The sequence below is a fragment of the Lucilia cuprina genome, chromosome 4 (genome assembly GCF_022045245.1).
Source record: "Lucilia cuprina isolate Lc7/37 chromosome 4, ASM2204524v1, whole genome shotgun sequence".
Lineage (NCBI taxonomy): Eukaryota > Metazoa > Arthropoda > Insecta > Diptera > Calliphoridae > Lucilia > Lucilia cuprina.
Window position 1 is genome coordinate 77,517,135 of NC_060952.1, and position 21,601 is coordinate 77,538,735.

The window sequence follows — 21,601 nt, forward strand, 5'->3', positions numbered from 1 at the left end:
GAACTTACATCTGTGAGAGTCTCTTAAAATTCGATAGTTAGTTAGTTAGTTAGTTAGTAAGTTAGTAAGTTATTAAGTTAGTTATTTAATAAGTTAGAGTTAGTTAGTTAGTTAGTTAGTTAGTTAGTTAGTTAGTTAGTTAGTTAGCGTGGCTTATTAATCCAGTGATACAATTTTCTACTCCTATTACCACAAACCTTCACTCACTTTCTCTCTATCATTGGTAATAAATTACTTCGATTATCGGTAATGATTAAATAATTTAGCTTCCAAATGTCTTGTAGATCATATGTACCACATTCTTTAGGTTCCTTTAGTTTTTTTGTTTATTTGAAAAAATGTGACAAATTTTTAACGAACTTTTATACAAAAAAAATAATCTTCATTAAAAGAGAAATGCCAATAAAAGTTAACATTCTTATCGTTACACATAACCAAACGATACAAGTACTTATTCCTATTATCTGAATACTTAAATTTATATACAAACATTAAATTACATTGAATTTCATTAGGAGTTGCCAATTTTATGGCCGCAAGGTGCTGTGCACTTAAAGAAAAATTGCATAAAATAACACAAAAACACCAAGCGAAGATATAATAAAAATTAAACCGAAAAATCTGCTGTGATTATTTGTCAAAAATTAATGCTGACCGCCAAATACTGCGACACATCACATAAATTCTACAAAAGCAGAGCTGTTGGTTAAAACTGTTTTATTTTGCCTTCTTCTAGATGTTGTGCTGAAGCCGATATCAGACAATTTTATTGCATTATTTGACCAACATCTTTTTGACCATATTTTCCTCCTGCTCTGGTAAATAACAGCAAACTTTTCCATACACACATTGAATTATAATTCGTTTTTTTTTCGCAAAAAAAGTAATATACAGTGGGTGTGTAGTTAAACATGTATAATTAAAGCAATCTGCAAAAATGTTTTAAAATTAGTCTAAATTTTATGTTATTGATCTTTATCGCAATAAATATTGTTAACTAGTGAAAATTTTTCCTCTTCATTAAGTATTTTAAGCCCCCCTTTATAACGAAATTCTTCCCACTGTGCAACATAGTTAAAAGTTGTCGTCAACTTGGTATTTATTTCGTTTTTTTGCTAAATTTAATGCTCTTTAACTCTGTTGGCGCAAATTATAATAATCAATTTTAGTTTAGTTTAGTTTTTGTTGCTGGCAATGCTTGAGGAGTTTGACATTTATTTCAATGACCATTTGTGAAGCACCACTTTACCAGACTCTCGACAATGGAAAAAAAAACTTTGCTTAGCAGACCATCGTCCTAAATGTGGCACTAGTAGTTTTGTTTTTTTTCGCACTGATGATGTTGTTGACGACAACGACTACAATAACGACAACTACAGTGCCACAACAAACTATAACGACAATTGTCATCGATTCTCTTGATTACGAATGTTACGAATAAATGAATGAATGAATTAACTGACCAACATTGTTTATTATATTGGTTGCAGTTTCTCTGTGTTGTTGCCATTTTACCCAAAGATTTCTGTGGCAACAAGTGTTTTTATCATTTCTGCTTTTATGCCGTTTTCTTCACTTTTTCTTTTGGGAGTTTAGTTTTTGCCACAAAATTTATTCAATTGTCAACTAATGAGTTTTTGTGTTTTCTTCTAAAGATTAAAACATTGATTGCAGGCATGGTTATATTAATTAGTATAGCCTGTAGTATAACCGACTGTTATGATTTGATCTAGATCGAAATAAATTTATAGGTAAATTAGTGGTTAGGTTTTTGTTATAATAAACTATCAGGGCTTTAATCTGTAAAAAATATTAAGATTAATATATTATATGTACTTGCTTATATATTTGTGTAATGTTCCTTTGGAGTGGAATATGACAGCGGACCAAGAGAACCAAGTTCTTATTCTTGTCAGCTAATAAATACTTTCGTCCAATCAAATAAGGTACGTTTAAACAATGTGTTATAATACCAATACATATGTGGGAGAAAATAATAAAAACCTACAAATTTGAAATAAGTCGATGCCCTGAGACCAAGTTAAATGTTTCTGGCCTCACATTTTTCTTATCATATCTGGGATCTGACCTGAAATATGAAAACATGTCATTTTTGTTCCCTTTTGAAAACAGTGTCCATTTTTTACTTTAAACTGAAGGCGTACATATGTATCTTCTATATTCTTCGAGATATCTTCATCTAAATCTCAAACAAGTATGAATGTATAGTCGGACATTGCCGACTATATGATACTCTACACCAGCAAGTATGTTACAAAATGTGGATAAATAAAAAAACAAAGCATTTAATTTGTTCTTTAAACGTATTGTGGAATATTTTTACGTATTATTGACAAAAAAAAGAGATTTTTTACAAGAGGGCTAATAGGGGAGTAAGAGTGAATATGGGCCTATCCTTATAAATTTTGGTAGAGGATTTTACGTCTACCTCAAGGTTATTTATGTAGATTTAAATAGTTTTATTAGAAATTATAAGTGAATTTTGACATTTTCCGAAGGGGAGTTTGTATGGGGGCTAGAATCAAGTGAAGCACGATCACTATAAAATGTAGTGTTATTTATCGTTCTATAAAACTAATTTTTGTAGATTTTTGTTCACATTATAGAGCATTTAACGTAATTATGAGCCTTAAGGCCCGATTTGGGGGTACGGTTGTATGGGGGCTAGGCGAAATAATGGACCGATTTCAACCTTTTGCAATAGCGTTCGTCCTTGAACCAAGAGAAGAGTATTTATCAAATTTCATCAAATTATCTTGAAAATTGCAACATGTAGCATGCGCACCAAGTTAACATGGAAAATAGACAGACAGACAGACGGACGGACATAGCTAAATCGACTCAGAAAGTGATTCTGAGCCGATTGGTATACTTTGAGGTGGTTTAAGAACCAATATTTTTGGGTATTACAGACATCAGCACAAACGCATAATACCCTCCACACTATAGTGGTGTAGGGTATAAAAACTCATGGTTTGGCTATTATGGTTTGTAAATATTGTTTATAACGAGGAAAATATTGGATCCACATCTAGCTAAGGACGTTTGAATCGACTCCAAATCAATTTTTAATTTGATCTTAATTGGTGTTTTTTTTTAAATTTCTTGACACGATATTACCAATTCCAGATGTGATTCAATCCTTTGAGAAAGTACACTGTGGTCACTAGGTTAGAAATTTGTGAGCCTGTAAAATTTATTAAGTTTTTTAACTCATTACTTTTCAATATAAATGATTACGAAAAGAAATCAGAATCATTTTCTGAGACGATTTATCCATGTCCGTCCGTCAGTCTGTCTGTCTGTCTGTCGGGTCGCAATTTTGAAAATAATTTAATGAGATTTAATACATGATCTTTTATTGTCCCAGGGTCGAAGCCTATTGAAAACGGTTAACATTGGTTTATTATTTCAACTAGCACTGTCTGTCCGTCCATCCGTCCGTCTGTGCATCTGTCCGTCCATGTAAACCTTGAAATTAAACTGCAGGTCATAATTTTGAAGATAATTAAATAAATTTGTTACATGATCATCTATAGTCCCAGGGACGAAGTCTATTGAAAACGGTTAACATCGATCCATTATTACACCTAGCCCTGTCTGTCCGTCTGTCCGTCTGTCCATGTAAACCTTGCAATTAAACTATGGATCGCAATGTTGAAGAAGATTTAATGAAATTTGGTATATGATCATCTATTGTTCCAGGAACGAAGCCTATTGAAAATGGTTAAGATGGATCTATTATTTCACCTAGCCCCCATACAACTGAAACAGCCGAATTGAACTTTTAAGTTCATTATTATGTTTAATATACTTGCATCTCGATAAAAAGCTTCAAAACTAAGTTCTATACAAACTATACAAAACTAAGTTCAAAACTAAGTTCTATACAAGCCTAGATGATTCCCTTGATTTTTATAATTATAAGACCTCATTTGACCTTAGCCACTATAAAATGCACCCTTCAAAATTTTACTTAAATGTCCACAATTTTATTCAACAATAAATGGCTTAAGTATATCTAAGGCAAGATGCAATCCAACTTAAATGCTTTACTATGAAAACTAAAACATATTTTATTTTTGTAACAGGTTTGGGGTGTTATATGGTCGTCCTCGCCCGTCTATAATTTCTTACTTGTTTTGTTTGTAATGTAAATGTCAAGGATTTAAGGCATTTTTATCCTGTTGATAATCATCTTAATATTGCCAGTAATTAATCAGACATTTGACAAGAATAGTCTAACGATGATATAAAAACTATTACGTAAAGACCGAGTTACTTAATGTAATTATCTCATTCTGTCATGCAACACTATACAACTCACATAATTGTATCCTACAAAAACGCCCACAAATGTTAAGTGGATATGATGAAGGTATAACATACAAAATATGTATTCCAAAAAAATTATATATAAAACAAAGAACTAGAGAGCAAATTTATTTAGTTATAAAATCAGTACTAAAAACTTAAACAAAACTACTAATAAAATGTTAAATGTATTATTAATTTTAAATATTATAATACAAACACAAGAATTAACTTATAATAGAATTATTAGCAACAATTTAAAAACTAATAAAATTGAACAAAAATTTTACACAGAAATTCTGAAAAAGTTATACAAGCAAAAAATCTATGAAAGTGTTCTGATACTGAATGAAAATGACAAACATCAACAGTGTTTTAACTACTTCCTTGAATATCTTAAATCACAAGAAATGCCAACAACAATAATAAATGGAAACCTGGAAACAGAATCATATCGGAAATATTTCAATAATCATATTATCTGTATAGTTTGTATGGCAAGCTATCAAATTATTATTTTGGAGCAACTGGCTAAGATCTTAAATAATATGCGTTATACACGAATAATTGTGCTAATGGATATGTGGAGTAATCATGTGGATTTAAAAGAATTAAATGAATTCTTTCGTTATAGTTATAAATTAAAAATGTTAAATGTAGTGATATTTTTTAAAGATTTCTTCAAAACTCACCAATATGTGCAATTTACAATATTTCCGGAATTTAAACTGGAATTTGGTTTATATGATCACAATACAAGTATTGTCAATATATTACCAGATCGTTTACGCAACTTAAAAGGTTATAAACTACGTACAATAGCTGATCACTATGAACCAAGAGCCATGGAATATTATAATAAAAACAATGAAACTGTACTCAATGGTTACATTGGACGTTTTTTACAGACAATAAGTGAAACTTTAAATTCAACTCTTTACTTTCCGCTACAAATACCTCACGATAAACTTATAGATTATCGTGATATATTGGAATATATAAGTAATTACTCCATTGATATTCCTGCTAGTTCAATAGCCATGTCTGAGTCAGATGATCCGCACGATTTCTCATACACCTTTGAAATGTCTAAATGGTGTTTACTGTTGCCCATGGAAAAATCATTGGAATTTAAAGAACTTTTTCTTATGGTTTTGTATTCACAGTTAACTTTTATTACCCTGATTTTTATTGTACTATTTACAATAGTTTTCTATTTGGCCTTAAGTAGAAAATTCTACCAAACTTGCCATTATCGATGGCCCGAGTTTATAATAAACGACATGGCCATACGTGGTGTATTGGGACAAGCATTTGTTATGTCCTCTTATAGAAACGTGTCACTTAAACTTATTTACTTAATGCTAATGCCCTGCGGTTTAGCTATTTCTACACTTTTCGGTTGCTACTTACTAACATTTTGCACACAACCACCTTTAGAGCCGGAGATTGAAACATATCAAGATCTAGCAAAATCACCTTTAAAAGTGGCCATAAATAGAAGAGAATTTGAAAATTTACATAATATAACAAATGGTTCTTTAGCTTATATGTATTCAAAATTTTATATACTCTCCGAATTTTCGGACTTTTCACGCTTACGCGATTCGTTTGATGGTCGTTTTGCTTATCATGCTATCACCTCAAAACTTTTCTATTACAATAGTCTACAGGCTTATTTTAGTCAGAAATTTTTTCGTTTTTCTACCAAAATGTGTCCTATAACAATGATGTTATTTTCATTTCCTCTTGGTCCAAATTCATACTCTTTACCTCGTTTAGACGAAATTATATTGAATACATTGCAGTCTGGCCTTATGAATTATTGGATAAGTTATTCGTATCAGGATGTTGTTGCTACTGGAAGAGCAATTCATATGAATATCTCTAATGTGACTGAGGATAATCCTTTGCATTTGCATGATCTTTATTGGCTTTGGGTGTGCTATTTAATACTAATAACAGTGGCTATTTTAGTTTTTATGTTGGAATTAGTTGCTAATAAAATATTTATAAATTGAAATATTGTTGTTTTATTTTTTAATAATGTTACTTGGAGAAACTTATGAAGACAGGACATGAGTCTTCTAATTGGAATGATTCGAAAATTTGAACCAGTGTTAGCTTAAAATCAACTTTTCAACAAGATACATCAAAAACTGTACCACTTTTTATAATTAGTTTTTTTACATATTTCCGAAAAGGTAATATGTCCAGTTTACTTCCAGAGAAATAATTTGCAAAAATGTGGTTACACCCAGATTTGCTAAACAAAAACTAGAACAGAACTAGAACAGAACTAGAACAGAACTAGAACAGAACTAGAAAAGAACTAGAACAGAACTAGAACAGAACTAGAACAGAACTAGAACAGAACTAGAACAGAACTAGAACTGAACTAGAACTGAACTAGAACAGAACTAGAACTGAACTAGAACTGAACTAGAACTGAACTAGAACTGAACTAGAACTGAACTAGAACTGAACTGAACTAGAACTGAACTAGATCTGAACTAGAACTGAACTGAACTAGAACTGAACTAGAACTGAACGAGTACTGAAATAGATTTAACTAGAACTGAATGAATCAGTACTTACGTAAAACTGAACAATGAGTTTCCAGAAAGTGTCATTGTTTTAATGTGCGTATTTTTTGATAATAATCTTAATGTATTTCTTTATTAATAATATACAAAATACATTAAATACAAAAGTACTTTAAGTGTGAGTGCAACAATTTCTGTGCACAGTATGTAATTGAATAACACGTATACGCCTACAACTGCTAAGTGGAAAAAATATATGATTGATATTCTAAGATCATTGTAGTAATGAAAATACATATTTATATTGATTAATCTCTATAATTGTGCACCAGTCACGTCTAAAAGACTGAAACGATTTTAATACAATTTGGAAATTTTTGAAATATTAATCAGAATGGGACACAAAATATGAAAAAGGCTAAAATAGATACTTTTGTGTTATTTAGAAAAATAGCATTCCATAAGTCATTTGCAAAAAATGAAAAGTATCCATATTTTTGAGGACAAGCTGCTTTGTCTACATATTAACATTTTATGTTAAGTTTTCGTATTTTTTGAAAAAATTGAGTTTTTAAATATTGTAACGTAACGGGATATTTTTGGTGCATTTTGTACCTGTAAGTTCATATTAAACGATATTATTTATAGAATTTGTCTTTTTATTTAGTTCAAAAAAATCTATAAAAACAAAGAAATCTAATGCAAATGCATTCAGTTGTACAATCTGCACTAAAAGGCAAATAAAACTTAGTACAATGTTAAAATTACTCTTCATTATAGTATACATTATAACAAAAACACAAGCATGGACTAATATAATTGGTAATAATCGTTTAAAAACTAATGATACTGAGCAACAATTTAGTGAACAACTTCTAATAAATTTATATCAGCGAAAAATCTATAAAGGTGTTCTTATATTCAATGAAAATGACAGGCATCAATATTGCAACAATTTCTTAAAATATTTTCAATTTCAAGAAACGCCAATGACAATAATAACTGCTAATATAACAAAACAATATCGCAAATATTTTAATAATCAAATTATTTGTATAGTTTGCATGACATACTATCAACAAAATATTTTGGATCAATTGGCTATGATTCTATACAACATGCGTTATACACGAATTATTATATTAATAGATCAGTCGAGTAAGCAAATGGATTTGAAAGAATTAAATGACTTCTTTAAATATAGTTATAAATTAAAAATGTTAAATGTTGTAGTATTCTTCAAAGATCTCTGCAAATATGTGCAATTTACAATATTTCCTAAATTTGAATTGGAATTTGGTTTATATGAAGTGAACTCGAGTAACATCGGTGACATATTACCAGATCGTTTGCGTGACTTAAAAGGTTATAAATTGCGTACATTAGCAGATCACTATGAACCAAGATCCATGGAATATTATAATGAAAAGAATGAAACTATACTCAATGGTTACATAGCACGTTATGTACAAACAATAAGTGAAGCATTAAATGCTTCTCTTTACTTTCCATTACCGATACCTCATAATAAACCCATACATCATCGCGAAGTAATAAAATATACAGTAAATTCTTCGCTTGATATACCCATTAGCATTATAGCTCTATATGAGACAGATGATCTGCTCGAATTTTCATATCCCGTTGAATTGATTCAATGGTGCCTAATGCTGCCCATAGAAAAACCCTTAGAATTCAAGGAGCTATTTTTAATGATTTTATATTCGCAAATAACTTTTATCATCATGATATTTTTTGTACTTTTCACTGTAGCTTTCTGTTTGGCATCTTGTAAGAAATGGTACAGTCAGTGGCATTATAGATGGCCCGAAATTGTCATAAACGATATGGCAATACGTGGAGTATTAGGTCAATCATTCGTAGAGTCTAATAATAGAAAATTGTCACTGAATCTCATTAATACAATGTTAATGCTGTGTGGCTTAACTGTTTCCACAGTTTTCGGTTGCTATTTATTAACATTTTGCACACAGCCACCTTTGGAGCCTGAAATTAAAACCTATCAAGATCTGGCGAAATCCCCTCTAAAAGTTGGCATTTACTTGCAGGAATTTTTACTTATTCATAATATGACAAATGGTTCATTGGCCTATTTGTATGATAATTTTGTGGTATTAACTGAATTTGCCGATTTTACACATTTACGTGATACCTTTGATCGTCGTTATACTTATTATACTACCTCCTCAAAACTATACTACTATCAGGGTTTGGAATCTTATTATAATACGAAAATTTATCGATATGACAGCGGAATGTGTGTCAGTACAATGATGCAATTGTATTTATCTCTGGGTCCAAATTCATACTTTCTACCGCGGGTTGATGAAATTATAATGAATATAATGCAGTCGGGTCTTATGAATTATTGGATTAGTTGTTCATATCGTGATGTAGTTGATTCTGGAAATGCGATTCGTTTGAACATATCTTACAGGGCTGAGGATAATCCATTACATGTATATGATCTTTATTGGATTTGGCTGTACTTTTTAATATCGACCACAGTTGCTTTTGTTGTTTTTATGCTAGAATTGTTAATATATAAAATATTTAAAAATAAAATCTAATAATTTAACAAAAAACATGGCAAAGACTTTTTTAATTAACCTATTATTTCTTAACATTTTAAATTATGGAGGTGCTCACCCCATGAACTAAACACTTAAGAAGTATTTAAACAAGTATGAGTGCTATATTCGGCTGTGCCGAATATTATATACCCTTACCATAGTGTATTTTTAACATATTAAAATTATATATTTTAAAATTTTTCCCGACTACATTATTATTACACCAAAAGCAAAACAAAATGAACAACAACAACGCTAAACGATACAAAAAAATACATCTTTTTCCATTTTTTGCTGATTTTAAATAGCGATATTCCCAAAAGCATGTCTAACAGAATTATTAAAGTTTCGGATCTCGCCGATATTTGGGGTCCTCTAAAAACTGATTTCAACAGACAGACAGACAGACAGACAGGCGGACAGAAAGACAGACGGACGGACATGGCTTAATCGACTCCGCTATCTATAAGCATCCAGAATATATATATACTTTAAAGGGTAGGAAAATTATATTAAAGAAATTACAAACGGAGTGACAAACTTATATATACCCTTCTCACGAAGGTGAAGGGTATAAAAAACAATAAAAAAATTCACTTATTCAATTCGATATCCTTTAAAAAGGATCACAAAGTGAGAATTTAACAACTCAGTTTCCTCCATTAATTTCATAGTTTCAGACGTACATATATCATTAGTTTAATGTATAACGATTTTTTTTTTATTTTTGTTGGACGGTGTTATAAATACATTAGGGTTTCACTAAAATGAGGTTTTCTGATATTCCCATTTAAAATAATAATGAAAGTACAATTTCTCAATTTTTTTCTAATATGCATATAAATATTACTATGAAAGATTTTTCCGATCGGTCTATAATTGGTCATAGGTCCCATACAAGGTCCACTCCCGAAAATCACTTAAACGCGCATAACTCATTACTTAATTAAGGTATGGATTTAAAATTTGGTATAAGTGTTGCACATATGCATACCAATATTATTGCGAAACTTTTTCTGATCGGTTCATAACTGATTATAGCTCCCATACAAGGTCCACTCCCGAAAATCACTTAAACGCACATAACATTTTACTAAATTAAGGTATCGATATAAAATTTGGAATACGTGTTGCTGATATGCATACAAATATTATTGTTAAAGGGTTTTCCGCTCGGTCTATAATTGGTCATAGCTCCCATACAACGTCCCGTCACGAAAATCACATAAACGCGCATTACTCATTACTAAATTAAGATATCGATATAAAATTTGGAATAAGTATTGCTCATATGCATACATATATTATTGTTGATCTGTTCATAATTGATCATAGCTCCCACACAAGGTCCGTTTTAGAAAAACACTTAAAGGCACATAAAAATTCACTATAAAATTGTTTTTCGATCGGTCCATATTTGCTCTCATACTAGGTTCAGAAAATCACTTAGATCCACAATATTAATTACCAAGTAATGATATAGATGCAGAATTTTAATTTTTTCTTTATATACATAATTGGACATAGCTCCCACACAAAGTCCTTTTACGAAAATCTCTTAAACGCACATTACTCATTACCAAATAAAGCTATTGATACAAAATTTGGCACAAATATTTGTTTTGTATACCAAAAATCAATTTCAAGATTTTTTCACGATCGGTTCATACAGGTTCCCTTTAGAAAATCACTTAAAGACACATTACTTGTTACTAAATTACGATATAAATAAATTTGACTAAAATATAGCTTTTTGTATAGAAATTTAGCTTAAAGAATCTTTTACGATCGGTCCAGCCCCTAAAAAAGCTTTAACCCTGAGTAAACTCGTTTCTACAAATATTTGATCAATTAGAAAAGTATTAATATAAAAGTGTATTGTATTTAAGATCCGGCTCAGCCGAATATAGCACTCTAAGGTCTTATCAATCTCAGTTTCATTTCTATGTATATATACCTACATATTCTATGCTTTAAGGTGTGTATAGAAGATACGCCATGGCCGAATATAACATTCCTACTTGTTTCCTTTTTCTATATTTTATTATATTAAATTCTTTTATTAATTATATAATATCATAAATATTATTAAAAATATTATAAAAAAATATTATTAACAAGAAGGATTCTTACTAAATATTTTATACATGTTTACAAAATAAATACTTAAGTATGAGTGTTTCGATGTAATTAAATAATGCGTATACGCCCCCTAAATACCAGGTGAAAACTTATATTGACATAAAAGTACATTTACATTTGTAAGTATGTAAATGATTGATATTGTTATTACGGAAATAGATATATCTATTCTACTGTAAACAAAAAACTATAAAATAATGGTATGAAGTAGCAATAAAATCAGTTCCTATTACAATTTCAAAAAAAGTCAACCACAGTTGTCTCTGCAGCAAAATGTTAAAAATATTTCTAGTTATAATCGCTATAAGTATTATAGAAACACAACAGAAGATAAATATTAAAATAATCAATGACAATTTAAAAAGTAATAACAAAGAGCAAAAGTTTCATGAAAATCTTCTTAAAAAATTATATCAACAAAAAACCTATAAAGGTGTACTAATACTCAACGAAAATGGCGAACATCAGTACTGCAATAAATTCATTGAATATTATAAAATTCAAGAAATGCCAATTCTTGTCATAACCGCAAATAGAACAGAATCATATCGTAACTATTTCAATAATCAAATTTTAACTATTGTTTGTATGAAATCTTATTATTACAATATTTTGGAACAAGTGGGAAAAATTTTGAATTACATGCGTTTTGTAAGAATAATTATCATAATAGATCAATGGACCAATGAGCTAAATGCCAAAGAACTTGAGGATTTTTTTCATTATTGTCACAAATTGAAAATGTTAAATGTGGTGGTGATTTTTAAAGATTTCTATAAAACACATAAATATGTACAATATACTATATTTCCCGAATTTAAAATGGAATTTGATATATATAAACCAAATGGCACTAATTTCTATATGTTACCCGAACGCTTGCAAAATCTAAAAGGTTATAAATTACGTACCATAGCAGATCACACAGAACCGAGAGCTATGGAATATTATAATGAAAATAATGAAACTGTACTCAATGGTTATATTGGACGTTTTGTGAAAACTATAAGTGAGACTTTAAATTCTTCATTATATTTCCCACTAAAAATACCACCTGATGTTATGGTGGAATATCGGGATATATTGGGTTATGTTGTTAATTATTCACTCGATATACCAATAAGTTCTTTGTCTTTATATGAGTCAGATGATCAGCGTGATTTTTCATATCCTTTTGAAATAGGCAAATGGTGTATACTTTTGCCCATGGAAAAACCATTGGATTATAAAGAATTATTTCTGCTAATTTTACATTCTCAAATAATGCTTATCACTATAGTTTTAATCATAATATTTACCATATTCTTCTATTTGGCTTTGGATAAGAAGCGGTCGTTTTATTGCCTTCACAATTTGCCAGAAATAATCGTAAATGATATAGCCATACGTGGAGTACTGGGTCAAGGTTTTGTGTCTTCCGTCAATAGCAAACTTTCAATAAAATTAATTTACATAATGTTAATGCTATCTGGTTTAACTGTATCCATCATATTTGATTGCTACATGCTATCATTTTCCACTCAACTGCCGTTAGAGCCTTCTATTAACACCTATCAAGATCTACAAAAATCTTCTTTAAAATTGGCCATAGCTAAACCAGAAATTATGTATTTACATAATATTACAAATGGCTCTCTATCATTTTTATATTCAAAATTTCACACTTTTGCAAATTTTGCAGAATATTCACGTTTTCGTGATACTTTTGATCGTCGTTTTGCCTATCCCACCACCACCTCAAAATTACATTATTACAATGGCTTGGAAGCTCACTATAGCAAGAAGTTCTTTCGTTTTTCCTCCGTAATGTGTCCCAATACAATGATGCAGTTTGAGTTTCCTCTGGGTCCAAATTCATATTTTACACCACGCATTAATGAAATTATACTGAACACATTGCAATCTGGTCTTATGGATTATTGGATGAGTAAATCTTATTTGGATATGGTGGCAACGGGAAAGGCGATTCGTGTGAATATTACTTATTCAGATTTTACTAAACCAATTTATGTTAATGATTTGTATTGGATTTGGTTGTATTATTTGTTGGCAATTTCAGTTGCTATAGCAATATTTATAATAGAACTTTTAGTAAATAAAAACTTAAAAAAATAAAATTTAAATAAAAATAAAACAAAGTATTTTTATTATCCAACTAATGTTGCAAAAATAGGCTCTCAAAATAAAATAAAACGATAGAGTTTCAAGTTTTGCAATAGTACATGAACTCTTTTATAAGGAATTTTCCATGACATTTAATGTTTAGAAAGTATAGTATGTGGACAATTACTTATCGTACTCGAATCCTTGTTGTTTAATATATCAAGTAAAGTAATAATATATCCTACGTAACATAAAAAGAAATAAGAAAATCTTTGAATTTAATAGGATTTCCTTTTTTTTTAATTACCCAGTAAAAACTTTCACTACCATGTAAGGGGTTAAAATGCTAAAATTTACTTTCACAATAGCCATTATTTTAACACGGTGGTGTCATTGGAGGCAAGTGCTTACCACAAGCTTCAGTTTTTGCTGGGTATATACACATTGAAACATATATGTTTTCCTTAATAATTCGTTATCGTTATAAGTATAAACAATTTTTATTACAATAAGTAAAAAATACCAGTTGTACAACGAAAAAATGACCAGTCATAGGTAGAAAAAATACTAAAAATTCTTTTCTACAAGAAATATCTTTTGAATCCTTTTATAGATTATTAATTAGGTATTTTTCATTTCTCAACATATTTCTGATAAAATTATTGAGGATTCGGATATTGCAAATAGCTGGTTTCTTTAACATACACACGGATAGACAGACAGATAGACCACAGAGGAGTTGGCGTTAAATGTATATAGTACACGATGAATGTTGTAGTATACGGAATTCATCTGCTCGTATAACTAAAGTGAGTCAGTGGCGGTGCAGTCCCGAACCAATCACTTGACATACCACTTATGGAAGTCAGTCGTCACTCTACACTCAACAATGAGACTGTCAAAGAGGTAGCCAATAGATGATAATCTCTAAATGGGTTCTTGGGAGTCAGTCACATTATTAAATAGTTTTCTTTTTCTCTTCACCTTCAATTCTTAAGTTTCCCCTATCCTTCAATTCTTAGTATCCCCTCTATCGTTTACTCGGGAAATGTTAAGTAATGACTACCACTTGCTTACTTGGTATACATTAAAATGACGACTGTCTTTGATATCGATTACGAAGACTACATTCGTAATTAATTACCAAAAAAATCATATAGGGTACTATCTACATTCTGAAGTACAATGGCAAAGAACAATGTTTAAGTGTCCCTCTCTCGTTTACCTACGGTACAGTAAAGTGACAACTGTCTTCACTCTTGTTTACGAAGAGTACGTTGGTGACGAATATCCCAATATATAGAAATTAGGGTCAATCATATGGTTTCACATTAGTGTAAATGACACTAATGTGTAACCATATGATTGGCTCTTTGTCGTACTGCTGGGATGTTTATTTCTTATGAGTGTGTCGGATGAATGAGATGTGCACAGGGTTCAATGGTGACGTAGAAAAAGTATCTTATGAAATACCATTGAATTTTCCTTCCTTGTTCAAATAAGTATCAGAGAAAACCCTGCTAGACCCTACAGAGGCCATCTCATTTGCGTGGTTGTAAACGAAAGTGATGTTTTTGGATCTCGAAAATTAAGCAACGTGACAGCAATGGTCAGAGATTATATTGCGTAATTACTTTAGAAAAATGAACGTATACTAGAAGGAAGTATACGTTCAGCATACACGGTGTAGGTGAGAATAATTGTAAGGAAATGACATTCAATAGAGTTGATGTTGTAAATGTATTTTCTTTTGTCTGAATTAGATTGAACTCGGCTCATGACACCTGTCATTCATGATAATACTATGGCAAGAGGAAACTCGATTACTTTAGCTAAGTGCTTGTACGCGGACTGACAGGAACGGAGAGCATAATGACACGGCAATGGTTGTAGGGACATGGTATTCCCTATAACATCAATAGGGTATTTTCACATGATGTTGGGTCCACCCCTTCTATTGGCTCTAACCAGTGATTGTATTTTCTTTTGTTGGTATTAGATTGATCTAGACTCATGACACCTGTCATTCACTAAAGGAGGCTAGGATACTATGAAAACAGATTGGATAGCTCAAGTACCTAAGCAAAGTGCTTGCACATAGACTGACACGCAGCAGCGCAGAAGTGTATACAAAGGAGCGGTGGCGAGTCGACGAAGAAGCTTATCCAGTGCAAATGTTCTTAAATTTGGTTCACATTAGTTATTACGGTGATGTCAATGTTATTTAACCAGTAGTCCTTTATATTTGCATGACTTTTATTGGATAGGGTTGTATTTTACTATAGCAATTACAGAAGCTAATTTAATGGAATTAATTATACAATAAAAGTTTGAAACAATAATAAATGTATAGTTGGGCATGGCATATGTGCAAATTTCATTAAGTTAGCGTGCGCACAAGGTTTACAAGAACACACAGACTGACGGGCGGACAGACAGACGGACATAGCTTTAGGTGGGTGAAGGACCAATATTTTTTTTTTTTGGGTGTAACAAACATCAGCACAAACGCATAAAACCCTCGAGTGATGAAGGGTATAGCAATATTGATCAAAAGTTTCAAAAAAGCACAAAAGTATGCAGCATTATCATACAACTTTAACTATTACACAAGATCTAATAAAATTCGCTCAAAATGATTTACCTGCATTACGTCAATACAACTGGATTTTGAAATTTATAAAGTAAAAGTCATCATCAGTATAACTATGAAGTATTTTTGTAGTTTTATATAATTTGCTAAAATGTTGAAACAAGTTGTGAATTCTTGAACAAATTAATTTTTTCTTTTCATTTACTACCATATTTTCACTGTAAATATTATGAAATAAATGCATAGTTACCAAATTAATACCTACACTATGTTGGATTTATTGCCAAAAAGAATTTCATTTGCAGCCAAATTTGTTCGATTTTTTTTTTCCGTTTGTTTTTCAATTAAATATTTTTGCTGGTATTTCCTTCGCTGCTGTCATAATTAATGAATTTTACAAATAAAAATGATTTTTAACTTCTTCATTAACGCCATAAAAATTGTACAGAAATAAACTAACTGAGTGTGGGTAATAATGAAAAATCACATTAAATGATTGAATTTAAGTAATGTTCAATTTATTTTGATTTTTTGTCTATAACTCCTATTTGGTGTTTAATAATGAATGACATCAAAAAGTTGCACAAAATTTCGCATACAAATATGTTTAAATAAGAAACAGTAGTTGTATGCAGTTGTTTGAAGAAGAAACATGCTGCTTTGTAAAAATGATGATGAATACATATTTTGTTTATTTTTGGCAGTAACTAATGACAAGAAAAATTAAAATCACTTGTGTTTAGATTTTGAACACTTAAAACATGGATTTTCCATTTTTTTCGCAGCCATCGAAAAAAAAACGAAAGAAAATAATTTACTATTAAGCTTAATATTTTTCATTCATTTGTTCGATTTTTTCAATTAAAATTAAAAAATATATAAATGTATGCGAATTTGTGCGTTTAATTGACCATGAAGCTACTGGTTATGTTCAATTGACAGAGTAGTATGACATAAACAAATGATTAAAACTTCCAAATATTGTCAAAAAGAAGAAGTCTGTTATTTGTACAAGAAGTAGTTGCAACAACGAAAATACTTCATGTTAAACTGTATTAAAGTGTAATAAGAAGTTCAAAACAGACCTTAAAAACAGACATTAAAAAAAGAACAAAATGATAAGACATTGACTGTTAAAAATAACACCCAGAAAAAACTTACATTGAAAAGTAATTAGTTAAAAGGCTAAAAAGCCGCTTTTCACGACTTATTCATTAGCATTTTAAGCCATTATTTTTACACGGTGATATCATTGGAAGCAAGTACTTCTACGCTCGCTTATAAATAGGGAGTTATATAAGTACTCATCACGCTCCCTTACAAATAGGAACTTTTAGAAGTCATTACACATATATATGGACTTTAAGAAGTCATTATAAATAGGGATTTCGAGAAATCATTACAAATAGGGACTTCAAGAAGTTATTATACATAGGAAGTTTCATTAAATGAAATCAATATTTTAAATGTAATAATGTGGAAACAAAAATATTTTCTGCAAAAAATTATGATAAATATTGAACGTGTGACACAAAGTAATGAAGACTGTAAATAGTAGTCTTTAAAATGTAAGTGGTTATGGAAGTACAACTCATTACCTTGTTTTCTCTGGACATGTATATAAAAAGGTATATCGTTGCGACTATTTTTGTAAAGATAACAGTATATAATTATATACTATCCCTGCAGGAAATGCAACTAGTACCAATCAAGTATTCTACTAGTACCAAAATCCCAAGTAGTAGTTCCCAACTGTAAACTTTCCTATACTATCTTAATGCTAAAATTAATATTGAGTGTGTTTCAAAAAAAATTACTAGTACCATTAGTTCCAAACGTATACTAGTACACTTAGAACCCATTGGGTTCTTTAGAATCGGTCTCTTTCTAATATTCACAAATAGTTCCTACATTTGGTTGTTTTATTCCTTTGAAATACCCCTATGTGATTTATGTTAGAAATTACTAGTTTACGAGTTTTCTTATAAGGTTTTATTTAAATATAAATATTATAAGTAAATACATTTCCTTACAATTCCATTTCGGTATTGGCAATTCATTTCAAAATTATTAAACAAATATTAAACTTATTGCAATTTTTAAATTAAATAGACTTACATATATAGGCAGCCGCATGCAACTGAACCTAAACAGTCATTCACTATTTATCCTTTGATTTGAAAGGATTTTTTTGAAAATATTGTCTATTTGCTTAAAAAATGTTGAAAATTATATTTAATAATTTTAGAAATTTATTTTATACAAAAGTCTGCAAGTGGGGATCTTCAACTACTTCCAGTACTAGTATTTTTTCTTATAAACTCAAAACCCCTTTTGTATATGCTGCTCTAGTATTAGTACTTGTAGAATTAAGAAAATTATCGCTTTATTTCCTGCAAGGATTTACGCCATAACGTGTTGCTTTTGTCATGATGGGAGTGTGTTTCTTGACAGTCACTTCGAACAGTTAGTTAGTTAGTTAGTTAGTTAGTTAGTTAGTTAGTTAGTTAGTTAGTTAGTTAGTTAGGTAGTTAGTTAGTTAGTTAGTTACTTACAGCTGTGTTCAAAAAAATAGGAGTGAGACAGAAAAATAATTGTGCAGCTTAATTTAAAAAGGAAAGATTTAAAGAAATCAAATATTTTTTCGCGATATTTATTTGATAAGTGTTTAAAATACAAAAAGAAAATGCCATTTTATAAATAGGTTCATTAGTTTTTTTGGTATTAACTTTTTTCGAAATCCATATCCGATTACGACTGTTCAAAAAAATAGGAGTACCGTATATTATCTTACCTAAGTTAGATTAATTTCCTTTATTCGTAGTAAATATTTAAAATATGATAAAAACTGTTATATTTAGATGATTTTGAGGTCAGTTCACAATTATTTCCTTTAAAAGTCCTGAAAGATAATGTCAGAATTGACGAACATGAAATCTGTTCAAATATCTTGAAAATTATAAAAATATTGTGAAGTTAGTTAGTTATGTAGTTAGTTAGTTACTTACTACATTTTAAAAGAAACTTAATTTTATACCCTTGCCAACCACTGTCTAACACTGTCGTTCTCCCGATAGGGTAGCTTTTGCTCTTACTGGTGACATGATTTAACCATATTTAACCATTAAATTGACAAAACAGTAGCCAAAAATTCAAAAAATATTACCAATAATAAGTTTGTTTTGTAGCTCATTTAGAATGATCATCTGTCAAACAAATCATGCGGGCTGGTCTACATAAACTCGAACTACATGCCTTGTTTTGTTTATGTACATAAAATGTTGCATTTCTGTTTAAAATATAATAAAGTTGTTTTAAGTTATATTTAGTTAGATTTACTATACTTAATATGATGCGTTTTTGGATGATGTTTGCGATATACTTCAACTAATTTGTTGACAATAATGATAGTAAAGTGTTACAGCACTAGCGTATAATGGGATGAATGAAATGTAATATCTTATTATTATACCCTAAACCACTTCAGTGGGGAGGTTACATTGGGATTAATATTGGTCTTATACCCACCAATCGGCTCAGAATCATTTTCTGAGTCCATTGCGATCTGTAGTTTGTAATCGAACTACAGGTCGCAATTTTGAAGATAATTCAATGAAATGTGTCACATGATCTTCTATTGTTCCAGGGACGAAGACAATTGAAATTGGTTAAGATCGGTCCGTTATTTCACCTAGCCCCCATACAACTGAACCTCCCAATAGGGCTTGTAAAATTTGTAATCAAACTACAGGTTGCACTTTTGGAGATAATTTAATGAAATTTGGCACATGATATTTTATAGTACCGTAGACAAAGCCTGTTAAAAATGGTTTACATCGGTCCATTATTTCACCTAGCCCCCATACAACTGAACCCGCCAAATAGGGCCTTTAAGTTCATAATTATATTTAATATACTCATATCAGAGATACAAGCCGATGTAAAATGATCGGCGGCGGCGGAGCAATCATTTTAGGTCAGCGGCTTATTATAGAAAATATCGGCGGCGGCTAAATTGTTGGCTCAATTTAAACTTTTCTTCAGAAATTGACCTTATAGGCGTTTATTATATTGAAAAACCTCTGAATAATAGTCTGTTATATAGAAACCTGTCTCTATATAAATTTTATCTGCAGAAAAATGAACATTTATAGTAGTTTTAACAATTTTAATATTAGCACATTATTGTGTGGCAACACTTTTCAATTTTCAATAATAATTTAAAATAGTGGCAACTCCGTTCAAATTGGTGAATTTATTTTCCGAAAAATATTTGTGATTCCAATCTTTATCAGCGACTACATTTAAGCCGGCTTGGCTTTTGAGCCGAAAGAAGACGGCGGCGGCGCAGCTTGAAAAATTTGAGCCGTTTCGGCTTGTATTTCATATCTCGACAAAAAGCTGCAAAAACCAAGTTCTATACAAGATTTGATGACCCTTACGAATTCCATAATAATAGGTCCTTATATGACCCTAGCCCGTATGGAAAGCCCCCAACAAAATTTCACTTAAATGTTCACAATTTTATTCAAAAATAAACGGCTGAATTATGTATATCTGAGGCAAGCTACAATTCAACTTAAATGCTTTATTATGGCAAATTAATCACATTATATTTTTGTCAAAGATGTAGGGTATTATATGGTCGGCCTCGCCCGACTATATTTTCTAACTTGTTATAATTATATTTATTTGCATATGTATATAAGACTTCAAAAATATCATGTAAACCGGACATGGAAGAAGTAAACAAATACAGTTCCAATTTCCCTTTGGAATTTTTAATGAGAACTGAAAAAACTTAAAGAAATCAATATATCAATCCTAGCATAAAATAAAATTCCAATTCGTTGAAAACCAAATATAACATTTATAATTTCGTACTTAGTTTTAAAATTATTTTACACTAAACAACTATTTAAGAAGCGTATCATGGTTGGGTTTGTCTTGATTTTTGTAACGCAAATGGATGAGCCAATGTATAAGAACCAGGGTAGGTAAAAATATTGCTCGCGATCGCTATTTTATTTATATCGCTCGTTTTAAAATTCAAAATTTCGAGTTTTATTTTTGAACACGCGAGCACAATGTATGTACATATGTATTCGCGTACATAATTTTAATGTCAAACTTATTTGGTTATGTCATATTTATATATTAATTGATTATGCCTTATAAATTTTAATTTATTCCATTTACAAAATTATAAAACTCGCGATTAACTCGTTTTGACTCGAATCGCGAGCGAGTTCTATTTTATGCTCTTTAAACTTTCAACTCTTATCGCG

General features: G+C 30.3%; 2 protein-coding genes across 2 annotated transcripts; both read left to right on the top strand.

Moving 5' to 3' along the window:
- The first annotated feature begins 7,636 nt into the window (after positions 1 to 7,636).
- Positions 7,637 to 9,345, top strand: LOC124419276. The gene is made up of 3 exons (XM_046947916.1): positions 7,637 to 8,543; positions 8,655 to 9,295; positions 9,340 to 9,345. The coding sequence occupies exons 1-3, from the start codon at positions 7,637 to 7,639 to the stop codon at positions 9,343 to 9,345; spliced, it is 1,554 nt and encodes a 517-aa protein (XP_046803872.1).
- A 3,094-nt stretch (positions 9,346 to 12,439) lies between these two features.
- Positions 12,440 to 18,071, top strand: LOC111680604. The gene is made up of 2 exons (XM_046947917.1): positions 12,440 to 13,588; positions 18,003 to 18,071. The coding sequence occupies exons 1-2, from the start codon at positions 12,440 to 12,442 to the stop codon at positions 18,069 to 18,071; spliced, it is 1,218 nt and encodes a 405-aa protein (XP_046803873.1).
- The last annotated feature ends 3,530 nt before the right edge of the window (positions 18,072 to 21,601 follow it).

Coding starts and splice junctions, on each gene's coding strand:
- LOC124419276 (XM_046947916.1), top strand. CDS start 7,637: ATGTTAAAATTACTCTTCATTATAGTATACATTATAACAAAAACACAA. Junction 8,544..8,654: donor CGTTGAATTGATTCAATGGT/GCCTAATGCTGC, acceptor TTTTCACTGTAG/CTTTCTGTTTGGCATCTTGT.
- LOC111680604 (XM_046947917.1), top strand. CDS start 12,440: ATGGAATTTGATATATATAAACCAAATGGCACTAATTTCTATATGTTA. Junction 13,589..18,002: donor CAACGGGAAAGGCGATTCGT/GTGAATATTACT, acceptor CTATCCCTGCAG/GAAATGCAACTAGTACCAAT.